At 35.8% G+C, this 16,974-nt stretch overlaps 1 protein-coding gene across 1 annotated transcript in view; it reads right to left on the reverse strand.

Moving 5' to 3' along the window:
- Positions 1–16,974, reverse strand: part of RNGTT (RNA guanylyltransferase and 5'-phosphatase) — a 354,972-nt gene that overhangs the window by 202,468 nt on the left and 135,530 nt on the right. Inside the window, exons 10-11 of the mRNA XM_003797513.3 lie at positions 9,797–9,868; positions 3,773–3,937 (exon numbers count right to left, since the gene is read on the reverse strand). Coding sequence (XP_003797561.1) covers positions 3,773–3,937; positions 9,797–9,868 — 237 coding nt within the window. The remainder of the gene's footprint in view (positions 1–3,772; positions 3,938–9,796; positions 9,869–16,974) is intronic.

The following is a 16,974-nucleotide window of genomic DNA, read 5'->3' on the forward strand; positions in this document are numbered from 1 at the left end:
GGGAGAATGAATCAATACACTATGCAAAAATAATCAAGATCCAAGATCACAATTTTAAATGTGTCCAAAGAAAACAGAACACTTATAACTGATACAATAAAGACACCCACATGTCTTTCCAACATACTTGAGGCTGAGCACAGTGGTTCACACATGTAATTCTAGCACTTTAGGAGGTCATGGCAGGAGGATCACTTAAGGCCAGGAATTTGACATAGCAACAACCCCATCTTTACAGGCTGAGAGTGGTGGTAAGTGCCTGCAGTCCCAGCTACTTGGTTGGCTGAAGCAGGAGGGGATCACTTGAGCCCAGGAATTCAAGGTTGTTACGACCTATACTACACCACTGCATTCCAGCCTGGGTGACAGAGCAACACCTAGTCTCAAAAAAATAAAGGGGGGGGGGGGTGCGCTTGAGTTATTAATATATTTAAAGATGGTATGAGCTACTCCCTCTAATTAGAGACTAAAATGATGGGAATCTTATAAAATTAATAAAAAACAAAAGGAGAAAGACCAGATGATGAGAAAATTTTCAATAAATTTTAGATATATAAGAAGATAGAAACCTACTAACAGATCAAATAGGACAAGCTCAGAACAGTTGAGACATTTGCTGAAAGAGAAGACTGAGCTCACCGCCAGTGAAATGACAGCTGAGAGGAACAGCTCCCTATCTGCTAGCCACCAACCATAAGCAAGGAAAACCACTTTTGTATTCCATTATTGTATTTAGAATGTCTTAGCCCCTTTTGCATTGTTGTAAAGGAATACCCAAGGCTGGGTGATTTATAAAGAAAAGAGGTTTATTTGGTTCACAGTTCTGAACAAGAAACATCATATGGGCATCTGCTTCCAGTGAGGGGGGTTCTCAGGAAGCTTTTACTAATGGCAGACAGAAGGTGAAAGTGGAGCAGACGTGTCACCTGGTAAGAGAAGGGGCAAGAGAGAAAAAGGGGGAGTCACACTCTTTTAAACAACCAGCTCTGGACTGAGCAGACCAGGACCTCACTCATTACCACCAGTATGTCACCAAGTTTACCAAGAGGAATCAATCACCTCCATGACAAAAACATCATCCCCAGATCCCACCTCCAGCACTAGGGATCAAATTTCCACATAATTCTGACTTTAGCATTAATTAACAATTTGTCCATGTAACAAAAAGCACTAAATACATTAAATTTTTTTAAATGAATTCTCCACATACACAACTCTGTGAGGTGATGGATATGTTAATTAGGTTGACTGTAGTATTCATTTGGCAATGTATACATATATCAATACATCACATTGTACACTGTGAATATACAATATACACAATTTTTGTCAATTACAGCTCAATAAAGATTTAAAAGGAAGCAAATAAGTAAAATGCTAGAAAAACATAGTTTTTATCAGTACATAATATGATAAGTCAAAGAACAAAACAAACCCAAATACCCTTAATTTTCCTAAATAAAAGTATATATGCTGAAAAACAAATTTTCAACATGAGATTTGGAGTGGACAAATATCCAAACTATATCATAATATCACAGAAATCTGTGTACTTATAAAAAAACAAAAAACAACCAAGAAGGACTATCTCTGTGTGCTGATACTGGGGTAAGGAGACTCAAGATAGATTGTCAAGTAAAAAAATAGACAAGGTACATAAACAGTTTGTGAAAAACCACCTCTTGGTGGAGGTGGTAAGAATATAAATCAACATATTTATTTATACATGCGTAAAGACATTCTGGGTGGGTACACTGAAAGCTAACAGCAACAGTTACTCTTCTGTGAAGGAGATAAAACGGATGTGGGACTTTAAGACATTTACTAGGTGCTTTTAAACTTTTGTTCACCATATTTAACCTATTCAAATAATTTTTAATTGGCCTTGAAACAAGAAATGGAAATAGAATTTTAATTTGAAAAATTACTACATGTTGTTACTATTTTAAATGTTGTATCCTAACCATGTGTATTAAAGCTAAAAACTGAACAGCTCATTATCCCTTCACTGCGTTTGACGGATCAAATCAGGCAAAATGAAGAGGTTGTTAATACCGCTATACTAATAAAGTCCTAAAAATCAAAGTTATCTTCAAGATTTTAAAGATATATAAAAATGAAATTCTGCTATTTTCTATAAAAACAGTATACATGTTTCATAGTGTAAATTTTGTTTAAAACTACATAAAATCTAGAATTCCTAAAGAAATAACCTATACTTGCCTAACAAATGCTTTATCATTCATAACACCACATTTTACCAGTCCCATTAGCAAGGACAGATATTTCTATAGCAATAACCTATTAAATGCAGTTATTATCCTATAACTGGTTAAAGTTTTAACCTGAGACCAACTCTGCTGAAAAAAATGTTTTTCTTTAAGAAACACTTTAGAGCAGTGTCTGTGGCTCAAAGGAGTAGGGCGCCAGCCCCATATGCTGGAGGTGGCAGGTTTAAACCCAGCCCTGGCCAAAAACTGCAAAAAAAAAACACTTTAAGAGAAATTAACAATACAAAACAACAGCAAGAACTGAAAAGACCAAGAGGGAACTTAAATTAGAACTGTATTCTGCTGTTAAGACACAACATGGCACAAGTGCATATATATCCATGTCTGAACAGCAGAAACAGACCTCACTTTTAGATGTTCAATATGGTACTCATGTACCAATTTGGGCTTTTAAAAATAAATGTTAGATATGGCAAATATCTTAGTGAAAACAAATGTGCACTAGCAATAACAGTAGTATTTGTAGTGAAAGTAGTAACAGTACTGACATTAGTGAATATTAAAAATAAGGATAAAAGAAGAAAAAAGAGAATGAATACGAAAATGAGAAGATGGGGTATAAACAGAATTAGCATATTCATGTGAGAACCCCAAGCATGAGGAAGAGACAGTGAGTAGAAAAAACTGCTAGAAATAGACTAAATAGACCAAAAATTCTGCTCTTATTTATCCTGAAGAAATACCTACCTACGTATACAAAGATGTTCACTGAAACATTGTTGACAACAGCAAAGACAAAAAGCAATCTAAAATTCTACCGATAATAAGATATAGTGCATCTTTACTATCGATACCCTACGGCACTTAAATAATGTGACAAATTTCTATTTGTTAACAGAGAAATATCTCCAATCCACATTGTTAATTTTTAAGAAAAAGCAATCCTGGGATATTTAGTGTGACTCATTTAAACTCAGAACAACAAAAATAATTCTTTAATAATTTTTTACATATGTATGTAAATAAATGTTTTTAATAAAAACATACATCAAACATGGTTTACATTTAGGAAAAATAGGCAGACCTTAAAAAGTGATTTTTCACTCAACATATTTCTATGTTGTTTATAGATTTTTTAAAACATATTATAATATGGAACAACAACCATGAATTAAAACTATCACGAGAAACAGGCAAGCAATCTAGTTTTACCTTTCCATCACTTAGAATCACGCTAAAAAAAAGAAAAGCCTGGGGCAGCGCCTGGGGCTCAAGGAGTAGGGCACTGGCCCCATATGCAGGAGGTGTCCGATTCAAATCCAGCCCCGGACAAAAACTACAAGGACAACAAAAAAAAAGAAGAAGAAGAAAAAGAAAGAAAAGCCTGGGAATGATACAGGTTTGACAAAAATAGTGCTATAGTCAAGTAATTTCTGGTAAAGTCAAGACAACTGGGCTGCAAATTATCATGCACCTTCATCTCATAAGCTGCATTATGAGACATTATAGACACTAATTCAAAACAAAAAAGTCAACTTTACCTTTCTTGACGTATAGATATCAAAAAATGGCTTATTTCTGACACTAAATGGTTCCTGTGTTTTGTCAATGAGTCCATTCTTCATTTTTTCATGTCGAGGATTTATAATTTCTCTTTCTATACACCGCAGACGAACATTAAAATCACAATCTCCAACTGGCTGTGCCTGAATTAAAGAGACAATTATTTAAATTTCAACATTAAGAACTATTTCATCAGCATAATTATCAAAGCTGTCAAACTGTATATAGCTGTCTACATGAACAGCATAGTCTGGGTTACCTAGTGCACAGCCAACACAGCCACATTCACCAGCCCTGATAATTAATTTGACTTAATGAGTCTCCTTTTCTTCTCCCCAATCAACTTTCCCTTCATGGTTCTTAAAGCATCAATGGTTTGAACTATGAAGTTCACAAACCCTTTTGTATGAGGGTGGAGGCTTGCCCTACCTATATGGTAATCATTGTTACAACACTCATCTGGTTGACAGTGATCATCTATGCATCATCTCAGTAGCATACAAACTACTCTTCTCTTCACTCCACAACTAGACACCCTTCCATGCATTTTTTCCCTATCTTTTCTGTTATCTATCTCTTCTCAGACCTGTATTCTCCAATCTAATACCAAACCTGATGTTTACAAACAGGTGTCAGCACTTTAGAGGGTGAATAGCATTAGATAAGGCTCAGAGATGTCTGTTTCTCAACTTTGGAAGGATGACAAGTCTGATACCCAGCAAAGAGTAAGGTATAAGAAAAAGTGTGCAGAGCTAGGTCACATTGTAGAAAATGATCTCTTTACGTGAAGGCAAACAACTATGCGTAAAGGGTATTTACTAAGGAAATGCTAGTAACTAAGAACAGTCTGTGTGATCTTTTCTATTCAACCTATTAAATGTTAGACTTGTTTATTAGACCTATCAGAGGAATTCAGACGCTTGTTTTCCTAAAGAAAAGAAAAGGTCTGACACCTGGTAATAAATATGTAAGTAGCCTAATTTCCTCCTAAATGCTTTCCACCTTTCTATATAAATTCACCAAATCAAGAAGAATAGATTGAAAGTAAGTTCACCTTCAAATCCACAATACCTATTGAGTGCCTTTCTGCTAACAGGCAAGTATAGCATCACTGAGAACAGACCAGAGGAAACACTACTGCAGGTGTCCTCAAACTTTTTAAACAGGGGGCCAGTTCACTGTCCCTCAGACCATTGGAGGGCTGGACTGTGGGCCCCGGGAAGAGTCGGCTGCTAAGTAAGACAGGCAGCGGTGGCAAAAACCCCCGGCGGGCTGGATAAATGTCCTCGGCAGGCTGCATATGGCCCACGGGCCATAGTTTGAGGACGCCTGCACTACTGACTAGCTGGCCTCTCTGTTCTCAGTTCTTCAAAACACTATTCAGGCTGCCAGGGGAGTTATCTCCCAAAACAAACAAAGTATATTCAATCATTAGCATAGCTACAACCTTCAATAGTGCCCTACTACAAAAAGAAGTCAACTCAAGTCACTTGGACCCCTACTCACCAATCCATTCTCATCTTCTGCTAGGTCCCACACCTGACCACATATCAATTATGCTAACAAACCATTTAATGCTCCTGACCTCCATGACTCAATCTTTCAAAACTAATTTATGTTACTTTCACCATGTATTTTACTATTCATGCTTCAATAATTCTATACCCAGGGAAATTCTCTAATACTACTAGCGTTTTCCTTGCATCTTTGTTGTTATGTTTATAATAAAAAAGTTATATTTCTTGGGTGGCACCTGTGGCTCAAAAGGGTAGGGCGCCAGCCCCATATGCCAGAGGTGGCAGGTTCAAACCCAGCCACAGCCCAAAAAAAAAAAAAAAAATTATATTTCTTTACATTTATATTCTCATCCAGAAGAGTGGTCTGCAAATTTGTTTTGATTTTACACCCAGTCCAAACACATATCCTAATTAATGTATATAATATATGCATATTAATTTTTAATAATTTGTATACATACACAACTGACGTTATAAAACGGACAAAAATAGAATAAACATACTGAAAAAATAAACAGAAGTTCTCCTATGTTCTTCCCAAATATCAACAAACTGCTGTAGAAATGACCTTCTTTTGGAAGCCAGTCCACTAACATCCTGTTCACCTCTGTATAGCCAATACCTAACACAGTACTTGACTTGTAAAAGATGACCAGGGAAATTTTTCCTGAACAAAATAATAAATAAAGGGAATGAAAATATTTTCCTATTATAATATTTCAAAATATAAATTTTTTTTTCTAATAGTGGCACTGACATGGTTAATTATCCATGGAGGCTCCATATTATATTCAAGAACTAACTATATGAAGCTTTCAATTGTAAATGCATCCCAATATCAGAAATGTGAAAAAAACTCTGACTTTAAATCATGAAATGTGCTAACAGGCACACAAGAAATAAGTGTTGAATAGACAACTATAAACCTAAAGTATAACTTAATCATCTTTAGAACAAAATACAGATGAATTTCTTAAATAAGGTACAAAAACACAATCTTTGAGGTCTGGTAAGTTTGATGTCATATTAAAAACTTCTATGCATCAATAAACAGTGATTTTGGAAAGATAACGTTTTCCACACATATAACCAAAAAAGGACTAGAATCCAGAAGACATAAGTCATTCCTACAAAAGAAGAAAAAAAGACAGACAACCAAATTGAAAAATTAGATTATACAAACTTCTGATTAAATGACAAATAAAAATATAAACAAAAAAATGAACCTATAGGTGGCACCCGTAGCTCAGTGGGTAGGGTGCCGGCCACATACACTGAGGCTGGCGGGTTCAAGCCTGGCCTGGGCCTGCTAAAACAACAATGACAACCGCAACAATAACAAAAACAACAACAACAAAATAGCTGACCATGTGGCAGGCACTTGTAGTCCCAACTACTTGGGAGGCTGAGGCAAGAGAATCACTTAAGCCTAAGAGTTTGAGGTTGCTGTGAGCTGTGATGCCATGGCACTCCACCCAGGGTGACATAGTGAGACTCTGTCTCAAAAATAAAAATAAAAATAAACCTATAAAATATATTTGATTTCATTAGTAATCAGAAGAAAAAATAGACAACCAAATTTAAAAAATTAGAAGATTGGGCTGGCGTGGTGACTCACGTGGTGCTATAGTCCTAGCACTCTTGTAGGCTAAGGCAGGTGGATTGCCCTGAGCTCAGAGATTCGAGACCAGCCAGAGCCAGAGCCAGAGTGAAACCCTGTCTCTAGAAAAATAAATAAAAATAAAAAAGCCAGGCATTGTGGCGGGCACCTATAGTCCCAGCTACTTAGGAGGCTGGGGCAAGAGAATCGCTTAAGCCCAAGAATTGGAGGTTGCTGTGAGCTATGATGTCACAGCACTCTACCGAGGGCCACAAAGTAAGACTCTGTCTTAATTATAAATAAATAAATAATTTGAAGATTGTAGGAGATTATATAAACTTGATTAAATCACCCAAAGAAATTCCAAACAAGTAAAAATAAACATATGAAACATCTTAAACCTCATTAGAAATCGGAGAAAAGTGGCTCAGCACCTGTGGTTCAAGCAGCTAAGGCACCAGCCACATACACCTAAGGTGGCGGGTTCGAATCCAGCCTGGGCCCGCCAAACAACAATGACGGCTGCAACCAAAAAATAGCCAGGCGTTGTGGCGGGCGCCTGTGTTCCCAGCTACTTGGGAGGCTGAGGCAGGAGACTAGCTTGAGCCCAGGAGTTGGAGGTTGCTGTGAGCTGTGATGCCACAGCACTCTACCCAGGGGGAAAGCTTGAGGCTCTGTCTCAAAAAAACAAAAAAGAAATCGGAGAAAAGCAAATTAAAATAGAATGAGATACCATCTGACGCACAAATAGTAAAAAATTTAAATGTTTGGAATGCCAACTGCAGCAAATTGGAACAACTATTTGAGAGGAATGTAGTAATGTAGCTAATAAAGCTGAAGTTGCCAACTTAATCAGACTCTCCAGAAATTAGAAGTTTTTAACACACTTTCCAGATAATTACATCCCAAGAGTAAGAACAAATGTTCTAGGGAAACTTTCATTACTGTGCACAAGGAAAAAAACATATAATTATTCAAGCAGTAATAACATAAAAGCAAAAAATGGAAATATATCCACCAAAAGGAAGAGAATAAAGTCCTCTTTGTTGTATTTATATATATATATTTACATAAAGTAACACTAAATGGTAAGTAAAGTGAATGAACTGAATCTACAGCATTAGCACAGATAAATATCCGCAAGATGATGTGGAGCAACTGGTGGGTAGCATAGCATAGTGACAGTTATGTGACACTAGAAACCTTGCAAAAGAATACCACATATATTTCAGGGGTATACACATAATTAGGAGAAGTATTTAAAACATTCATGGTAACAATGAACACCAAATCCAGGGTAGAGGTTGCTTCTGGGCAAGAGAATTAAGAATAGGATGAGAGAGATGTAGCAAAAAACTTCTACTGGATTTGTAATGAATTATGTCTTCTAAGATTAGCCAAGCAAGGTAGCTGATGCCTATAATCTTAGTGCTTTGGGAGGCCGAGGCAGGAGAACTGCTTGAAGCCAGACATTTAAATCCAACCTGAGCAAGAGCAAGACCCCTGTCTCTACAAAAAAATAGAAAAATAAGCTGAGCATGGTGTTCCACACCTGTATTCCATCTCCTCAGGAGGCAGAGGCAGGAGGATGGCTTGAGTATAGGAGTTTGAGATTATAGGGAACACTGTACCCTAGCCCAGGCAACAGAGCGAGACTCTGTCATAAATAAATAAATAAATAAGATCTAGGATGGTGGACAGTACATGAATATTCTTTGTATTATTCTCTATATTCTTATATGCTGAAATTTTCCACAGTTTTTAAAAAGTATTAGAAGGCTGTAATCTAAGACAGAGTTCCCAGGCTAAGAAGACCACACTGAACACAGCAGAGTTCAGTATCAAGAGGCAAAGGAGACAACACTTCTCTATTCACAAAGAAACAAAACCACCAACTCCCCCTATGTCTAGTCCTAGGCCAATGAATGTTATTCCAAGATCTGTGATAACATTAAGCCAATTCTGGAAAACATTACTTTTGAGGAATACAGTAGTTATAAATAGAACAAAATGAAATGTGATGTGTTCTGACCTTAGGCTCTTAAATATTTTTTGATTTCTCAATCAAAAAGTGAAATCTATACCTTAAAAATTTCCAGGAAAAAAAATAAATTTCCATAATTTATTACAAATGCAACACCTCATAATCACTTTGTCTTTTGTTGTTTTAGCAAAAAAAATAAAATTTCTAGACCTTTTTTTAAAATCAAGTATAAGATAATTAAAACCAAAACAAGCTCCATTTTAAAATGCTGTCTTATTTTATCAACATTTTAGTAAGCTGCTTTTCTTTTTTTTCTCTTAACAATTTTTTTATTAAATCATACCTGTGCACATTAATGCATTTATGGGGTACAATGTGCTGATTTTATATACAATTTGGAAGAACACAATAAGTAAAGTAAGCAGACAGCCTTAAGAATGGGAGAAGATATTTGCAGGTTATGTTTCTGACAAAGGTTTAATAACCAGAATCCACAGAGAACTCAAACATATTAGCAAGAAGAGAACAACTGATCCCATTTCATTGTGGGCAAGAGACTTAAACAGAAACTTCTCTGAAGAAGACAGGCACATGGCCTACAGACACATGAAAAAATGCTCATCATCTTTAATCATCAGAGAAAATGCAGATCAAAACCACTTTGAGATATCATTTAACCTGCTTTTCTTGAAGTTAAAGAAACCTCAAGACAAAGAAATATGCAAAACATTAGGCAATGAGAGAAAGAAGAGGAGATATAATATTAACAAAAAGTAATGCAATAAACAGAGTCACAAGTTTTCTTTCCTACTATCTCTAAGGCAGTAACACTCTTTATTTAAAAATAAAGTCCATTACTTCAGTGACAATTTTTATTTTATAAATTATAAAAGATACTTACATTGAATTTAATTATGTCATATATCAAGTATCTAGGAACAGCTTGTCCGTTTACTTTGTCAATAATCATCTCCTTAAAAAAGAAAAGAAGATAAATTTCTTCATACTTTAATAGCAATTTCTTTAATTTGATTGAAATACAGCATATATACAGTAAGCACATAAATCATAAATACATACTTGATGAAATTTTAAAATGAACACATCTGCACCCAAGTCAAATCATTGTTATCTGCCTCCCAAACATCCCTGTCTGCTGATGCGTCTACAACAGGGACTCTTCCTAACAAATGCAAACACTGTAATCTAATTGTACCCTCACATAAATTTGAAATATTTAAAAAATCTCTATCATGCATTTATTCTATACTGAAATAAAATCATGACAAGATCACTTTATATTTTTTATACTTGAATTACTATGCTACATTTGGTATCATTCTTCAATTACTAGGCAACAATTAAGAGTAAAGAAACTAAAAATTTTTAACTCTAAAAATCAGGCTCAATTTTTAAAATAATTTTGTTTAGTCATTATTGCTTTAAATTCTGTTATATGCCAATTACTTTAATCATACAGTCAATGAGTATAAGTGGTACCCTTCTTAATAAATTTAATTTTCATTGACTCATGTGCTCCTTCATGGTTTTATGTCACTTTACTAGACTTTGGTAAAAGGGAACAAGACAATAAAGTATAAACAAATCATTGCATATAAGTGTACAATGTAATATTTTATAAAATTCTAATTCTTAACAAATTTTTTTTTGAGTCTCACTTTGTCAACCTTGGTAGAATGCTGTGGCATCACAGCTCACAGCAACCTCAAACTCTTAGGCTCCAGCAATCCTCCCGCCTCAACCTCCCAAGTAGCTGGGACTACAGGCACCAGCCACAGCGCCCAATTATTTTTAGAGATGGGGTCTTGGTCTTGCTCAAGCTGGTGTCAAACCTGTGAGCTCAGGCAATCCACCCACCTCGGCCTCTCAGAGTGTTAGGATTTACAGGCGTGAGCCACCGCGCCCAGCTCTCTTAACAAGTTGTTAACGTAAATTTTTATTTTCCTCATATTCTTATCCTAGGAAAGTAGGCAGGTTTCTTGCTAGCTAATTTCATAACAGAAAATCCATATACAATCACCTAAAATCATAAAGAACATACTAGTTTAGAAAAAATACATTTTGTTGTTATAAGAATTCATCACTAATTAATTTCCTTTTTGAATATGAGTGTGTTAAGCAACATTTACTTAGTTATCTTTAACCCAATAACATAAATTAAATCATGTTTGTTATTTTAAACTGTTGAAATATGTTTACTTAAATACTTGTATCTGAGCATTTTATACACTAACAAGGTGGTACCAATAACAGATTTCAATTATTCTTTCCAAAAATGTTGCAAAAACATGTTTCTCTCTATAATTATTCCAAAAAACAAAAAGAAATTTTAGTATCTACAAATAGGTATAAAGGAACAACCAAAAATGATCAAGCTTTAAAAATTTACAGCCAAAGAAATTACCAATATTAAGATTCTGGGCAAAGAAAAAGACACAGCTGGTCAGAGCTCAAATCCCACTAAGCTACTGCTTGTAAAATGACAAATTCCTAATAATTTTCACTATTATAATCAAATATAATTAGAAACAAATTCAGTGGTTTGCCCCCCTCTTCTGACTGAGGAGTATTAAAACAGCTGAACAGTCTGTGTGAAGTGATGGCTCTGAGATTTTTCCACTGAATTGGAAAAATCATCTAAACATTAGAAGAATAAAATATGGCTCCCAACTAGGCAAAGAACCCAGACAGTCTAACAAAAATATAATACGTAAGGTGGTAATATCAAATATTGGGAATACCGGAGTTTTTCCAATGACCCCACCACCAGCACAATGCCACCTTCCCTACAATTGGCTGCCATATCCTAAGCTATAGAAAAGTAGGTAAAGATAAAATACATAATCTTAAATTTCAGTTAGAAATTGGAAGTTGTACACTATTGGAAGTTGTACACTATTGGAACCGTAAAACTTCTACGGAGAGCACTGTGGCAGTTACCTTTAAAAAAATAGGGGCCCGGCACAGCAGCTCATGCTGTAATCCTACCACTCTGTGAGGCTGAGGTGGGAGAATCCCTTGAGCTCAGGAGTTGGAGACCAACGTCATCAAGAGTAAGATCCCATCTTTACTAAAAACAGAAAATTATTAAAAATAGACATTGTAGTGCGCATCTGCAGTCCCAGTTACTCAGGAGGTTGAGGTGAGAGGACCATTCCAGCCCAAGAGTTTGAGGCTGCTGTGAGCTAGGCTGATGTCATCGTTCTCTAGCCTGGGTTAACAGAGTGCGACTGTCTCAAAAAAAAACTCAAAATGAACCAGCATATGATCCAGCAATGCCACTTCAGAGTATTATGTCCAAAAGGACTAAAAGCACAGTCTCAAAGAGATATTCACATACTCATTCACTGCAGCATTATTCACAATAGCCAAGAAGTAAAAGCAATTAAATGTCCATCAATGGATAAATAGGGTACACACAAACAAGGTAATATTTTTCAACCTTGAAACAACATGATCGAACCTTGAGGACACTATGCTAAGTAAAATATGCAACTCACAGAAAGACAAATGCTGTGTAAACTCACTTACATGAGGCATCTAAAATTGTTAAATACACAAAAACAGAAAGTAGAACGTTGGCTGCAAGGGGCAGGGGAACGGCTGTGGAGATCCATTGATCAATAATGTAAATATACTTAACATAACTGAACTGTACACTTAAAATGGTGATAATTTTTATGTTACATGCTTTTAATCACAATAAAAATTTTAAACTAAAAAGTAGTTAGCAAGTGAAAACAAACTTCCATTTCTGACCAAAATGGAAACGGATTTACTCTCCTGCCTGAAATAACCAAAGACATAGACAAAATACGTGAAGCAATGATTTTTTTAGACACTGAATATTCAGCTACAAGGGGCAGTAAACAAACTAGGTGAGCCCTACAATTGTCCCATGTGTTGGCCCGAAACTTCCAGGCTTTGGCAAGAGCAAGGAGATCAGAGGTGGAGCCTAGTGGTCTCTTCAAGTTGAGAAAAGAAAACAGACCCAGGCATTTAGAATTCTCAGGATAGGGTATCAAAGAGTGAGCTGCCCCCTGACAAAGAACTCCAAAGATCTGCAGAAAGACCCCCTGAATATTCAGCAGAGTACCAATATAGGCATGTAAGAAGACTACCCAAGGCCAAGCTAAGAATAACCCAAACAAGGGTCTCAGGGGGAACAGTACCTGCCATTCAGTACAAGAATGGAAATAATGCCTGTTCCCACTAGCCAGACTAGAAAATCTCTGAATTCACAAGTTAGTGAATAACGAGAAGACTTTTATCTCAGAATTGGGAATAATTTTCCCTAAACTAGATATTATACTAATCCACCTAATAAATCTTAAAAGCAAAACTCAAAAGACACAAATTAGTTCCAAGCAAATTAACCTTATTGCAGGACAAGGCTAAAGAACATTTACAGAAATACAAAAATAATCAGCCCTGAAAACAAGGTAAAATTTAAAAAGTCTAATACCCAGTCAAAACTGCCAGGCATACAATTGTAACTTATGAAGAAAAAAAAGAAATCAATTGAAACAGGCCCAAAACTGACAGCGCTATTAAAAACAGCTCACTATGTATTCATATGCAGCAAAAAACGTCCGAAAGCTAAGCAGAGACATAGAAGACATGAAAAAGAAATAGAATGAATCCCAAAAATGAAAACTGCAATATCTAAAAGGAGAAAATATGGCTCGGCACCTGTGGCTCAAGTGGCTAAGGCACCAGCCACACACACACATGAGCTGGCGGGTTGGAATCCAGCCCAGCCCACCAAACAACAATGACGGCTACAACCAAAAAATAGCCAGACGTTATGGCAGGCGCCTGTAGGCAGAATTGGGAGGCATAGGCAGAATTGCTTAAGCCCAAGAGCTAGAGGTTGCTGTGAGCTGTGACACCACAACACTCTATCCAGGACGACAGCTTGAAGCTCTGTCTCAAAAAAATTTTTTAAATTTTTTTAAAAAGGAGAAAATATTGTTGTTGGGATTAATAGCAGTTGAGGCAGAGCAGAAAAAAGATTAGCAAACTTGAAGATGAAGTAAAAGAAACTACCCAAAATGAAATACAAAGAAAAAAGATTTTTCTAAAGTGAAAAGAGCATTAGTAATTAGATCTTAAAGAGGGGAAGGATAGAAAGAGTGGTGAAAAATTTTTTCTACTTTTGATGAAAATTATTAATCTACAGGTAAAAAACATAATTTTTAAAACAAATAAACCCCAAGCACAAGAATCCTGAGAGAAACTACACTAACACGCATCAGCTCTACAACCCACAAGAACTCATCAGAAATTGCTCCATCGTCTTTTGGATCAAATGTTGCTATGCTGAATCATTCCTTATAGCCCCTACCAAAAAATACTCTGCAAGTTTAATTTCCTTCCCTCTGTACTTTTCCATATTGCACCTCCCTAGTCACCAAACTTTCTGCCTACCCATCCAGTATTTCCTGAGCCCAAACTAGGAATTAGACACAGTTCTAAGTGCTAGAGAAATAAACATAACAGTTCCTGCCTTTAAGACACTTAAGAGTCTCAGAAAGAAATGAGAATATTTAAGTAGTTAAGTTCAATGAAGAGTTGTAGTTTTAATGACAGATGCCTACTTAAACAGAGTAACTCCTTAGCCTACCATCCAAATCAAGATACTGAAAAAGAAGATTGCTATTATAATTACACGAAAACAACAGGTGTATACCTGTACTATGCGAGCCAATCTGGGATATGCTGGTATACGTCTAAGTAGAAGGTGTGGTTATTTCTACTTGAATAATAAGAGAAAGTTTGATAATAAGATACATGACCATTAGCTCAACTCTGAAAGATGCCAGCAGGATGGCGGATGGCCTAAACGGTATCCAGGGGTCCTCAAACTTTTTAAACAGGGGCCAGTTCACTGTCCCTCAGACCGCTGGATGGCCGGACTGTGGGCCCCGGGAAGAGTCAGCTGCTAAGCAGGACAGGTAGCAGTGGCAAAAATACCCGGCAAGCTGGATAAATGTCCTAGGCCGGCTGCATGTGGCCTACAGGATGTAGTTTGAGGACGCCTGGAACAAAGTCATAAAAAAAGACGGGTTGGGGTAAACCCATCAAGTTCAGTAATAGTAGAATTCCCAAGTTCAATAAAGGTAGAATTTATGGTTAAGGATCACAATAAAAGATGAGACTGAATACAGAGATATATTCTAGATCTATAGAATATTATGTTAGTTTGGCCCTTATGCTTTGGGCAATGGAGAATGACTGAAGGGTTTTAAGGAGAGAAAGTAATCTCTTATGGACCTTCAAGACTAATCTCTGTAACCCATTCCTTAAAGTCTTTTATATAAGGCCCATTGGGTTTTAATTACCATTGTCCATCTAGGTGAAACGTTCTGGAATTAGACAGTAGCACTGGTTGCATAGCCTTGTGAATATACTAAAGAACACTGACTGAAACACCTTACAATGGTGAATTTCACAATATGTGACTTATATCTCAAAAAATTAAATAATTTTTTTAAAAAAAAGAAAGAAATCCTAAAAGTGGTTCTTCAGAATGAAGGGAAATCATGGAACCCCGGATACACAACACATATTTGTCAACTATATACATATTGATTATACAAGTTATATAAATATAAGCAAAAACAAATAACTAAATAGAAATACATCAAAATGTTAAAATGTAATCTCCTCTTGATTATTCAAGTTTCTCTGCCCTACAATTTACAGACTTTCTAAAATTTCAACAATGAGCATGTATATTCTTTTATAAAAAATTAATACTTAACAAGACACAATTTTTCTATGATTCTTGCTATTAATGTTAATGATTAACTGCTATATCCTTCACTTAGTCTCCATATAAATTGATTAAATTTTACTGAAGTGTTGCAAGTGAATTAATGCCATATTTCTAAACTCCTATTTTCCACATTTTGTAGGTCAAGGAACATAATTTAGCAGAGCAAAATAGAAGCTTCAATGCTCACATCTGACAGACAATTAGGTGGTTTGAGTTATTCTTGGATTTGGAATTTTACAAAAACAATTTGCAAATGAAAATGTAGAAGAAACAGGAAACTACCGAGGACTGTTTTAATTAACTAACTGAAAAAATAGATATGGCAACTATAATTCCACCCTAAGTAAATCGACATCATGAATCATATTGCTATTTTAAAACCTCACAAGAATCTATTATGCTGCTCTCAGTTATCCAAGTTTGGGGTGAAAATAAACAGTATTGCTAAGTTAAATCTGCAGATGATTAAACATCTAATTCTTAAGCATTATTTCCCACCTGGAATGCCCTCAGCCCATGTCCAACAAAAATCTCTTTCTATAGAAGAAATCTTTCCATTTCTAATGCCAATTGCTACATAAAACAACTTCAGTTCCTGACTACCTGTATGTGATTTATTTCTCCTCTAAACTACCAGAAGACTCACTTTAAATACTTCTATTGAAATACTGTTTGATTGTCTCTCCTTACCCACACCATTCTCCACCCTACCTCATTACATAAAATGGCTCAACTTATAAGGCCTCCTCCCAAACCTCTAAGCAACGTCTGTCCTCCTCTTGGCATAGCAACTTTTACGTGACAGGTACTCAACTAATACTAGTTCTACTACCAACTACACTATACAGACAAATGCTGCCACTTAAGAGTCCTTCTTCCCTTTATTCATTAATCACACATTTTTAAAAGCTATACCTTAAATAAAAAGTAAGGCAACAAAAACTACAGTGTTTCTGCTGTTCCTATGGATGAACTAGTAGAGCTGCCACAGATGGCTGTGATGTTTACAGCCTATGGGACTTAGGGTTGCCAGTCACATCAGCTAATGTAATGGATAGAGCAGAGACAGATATTGAGAGATACATACATGCACACATATGTACATATCATCTATAATAAAACTACTTTATTATATAGTTATAGGAATTGACTAGAAATACAAAATTCAGAATGTCTACCAAAAACATTTAGTCCATACTAAAGAACACTGAACGAAACACCTTAAAATGGTGACTTTCACAATATGTGAATATCTCAAAAAATTAAATAATCTAAAA

Source organism: Otolemur garnettii, unplaced genomic scaffold (assembly GCF_000181295.1).
Source record: "Otolemur garnettii isolate 467f Iridium unplaced genomic scaffold, OtoGar3 scaffold00118, whole genome shotgun sequence".
Taxonomy (NCBI): Eukaryota; Metazoa; Chordata; class Mammalia; order Primates; family Galagidae; genus Otolemur; species Otolemur garnettii.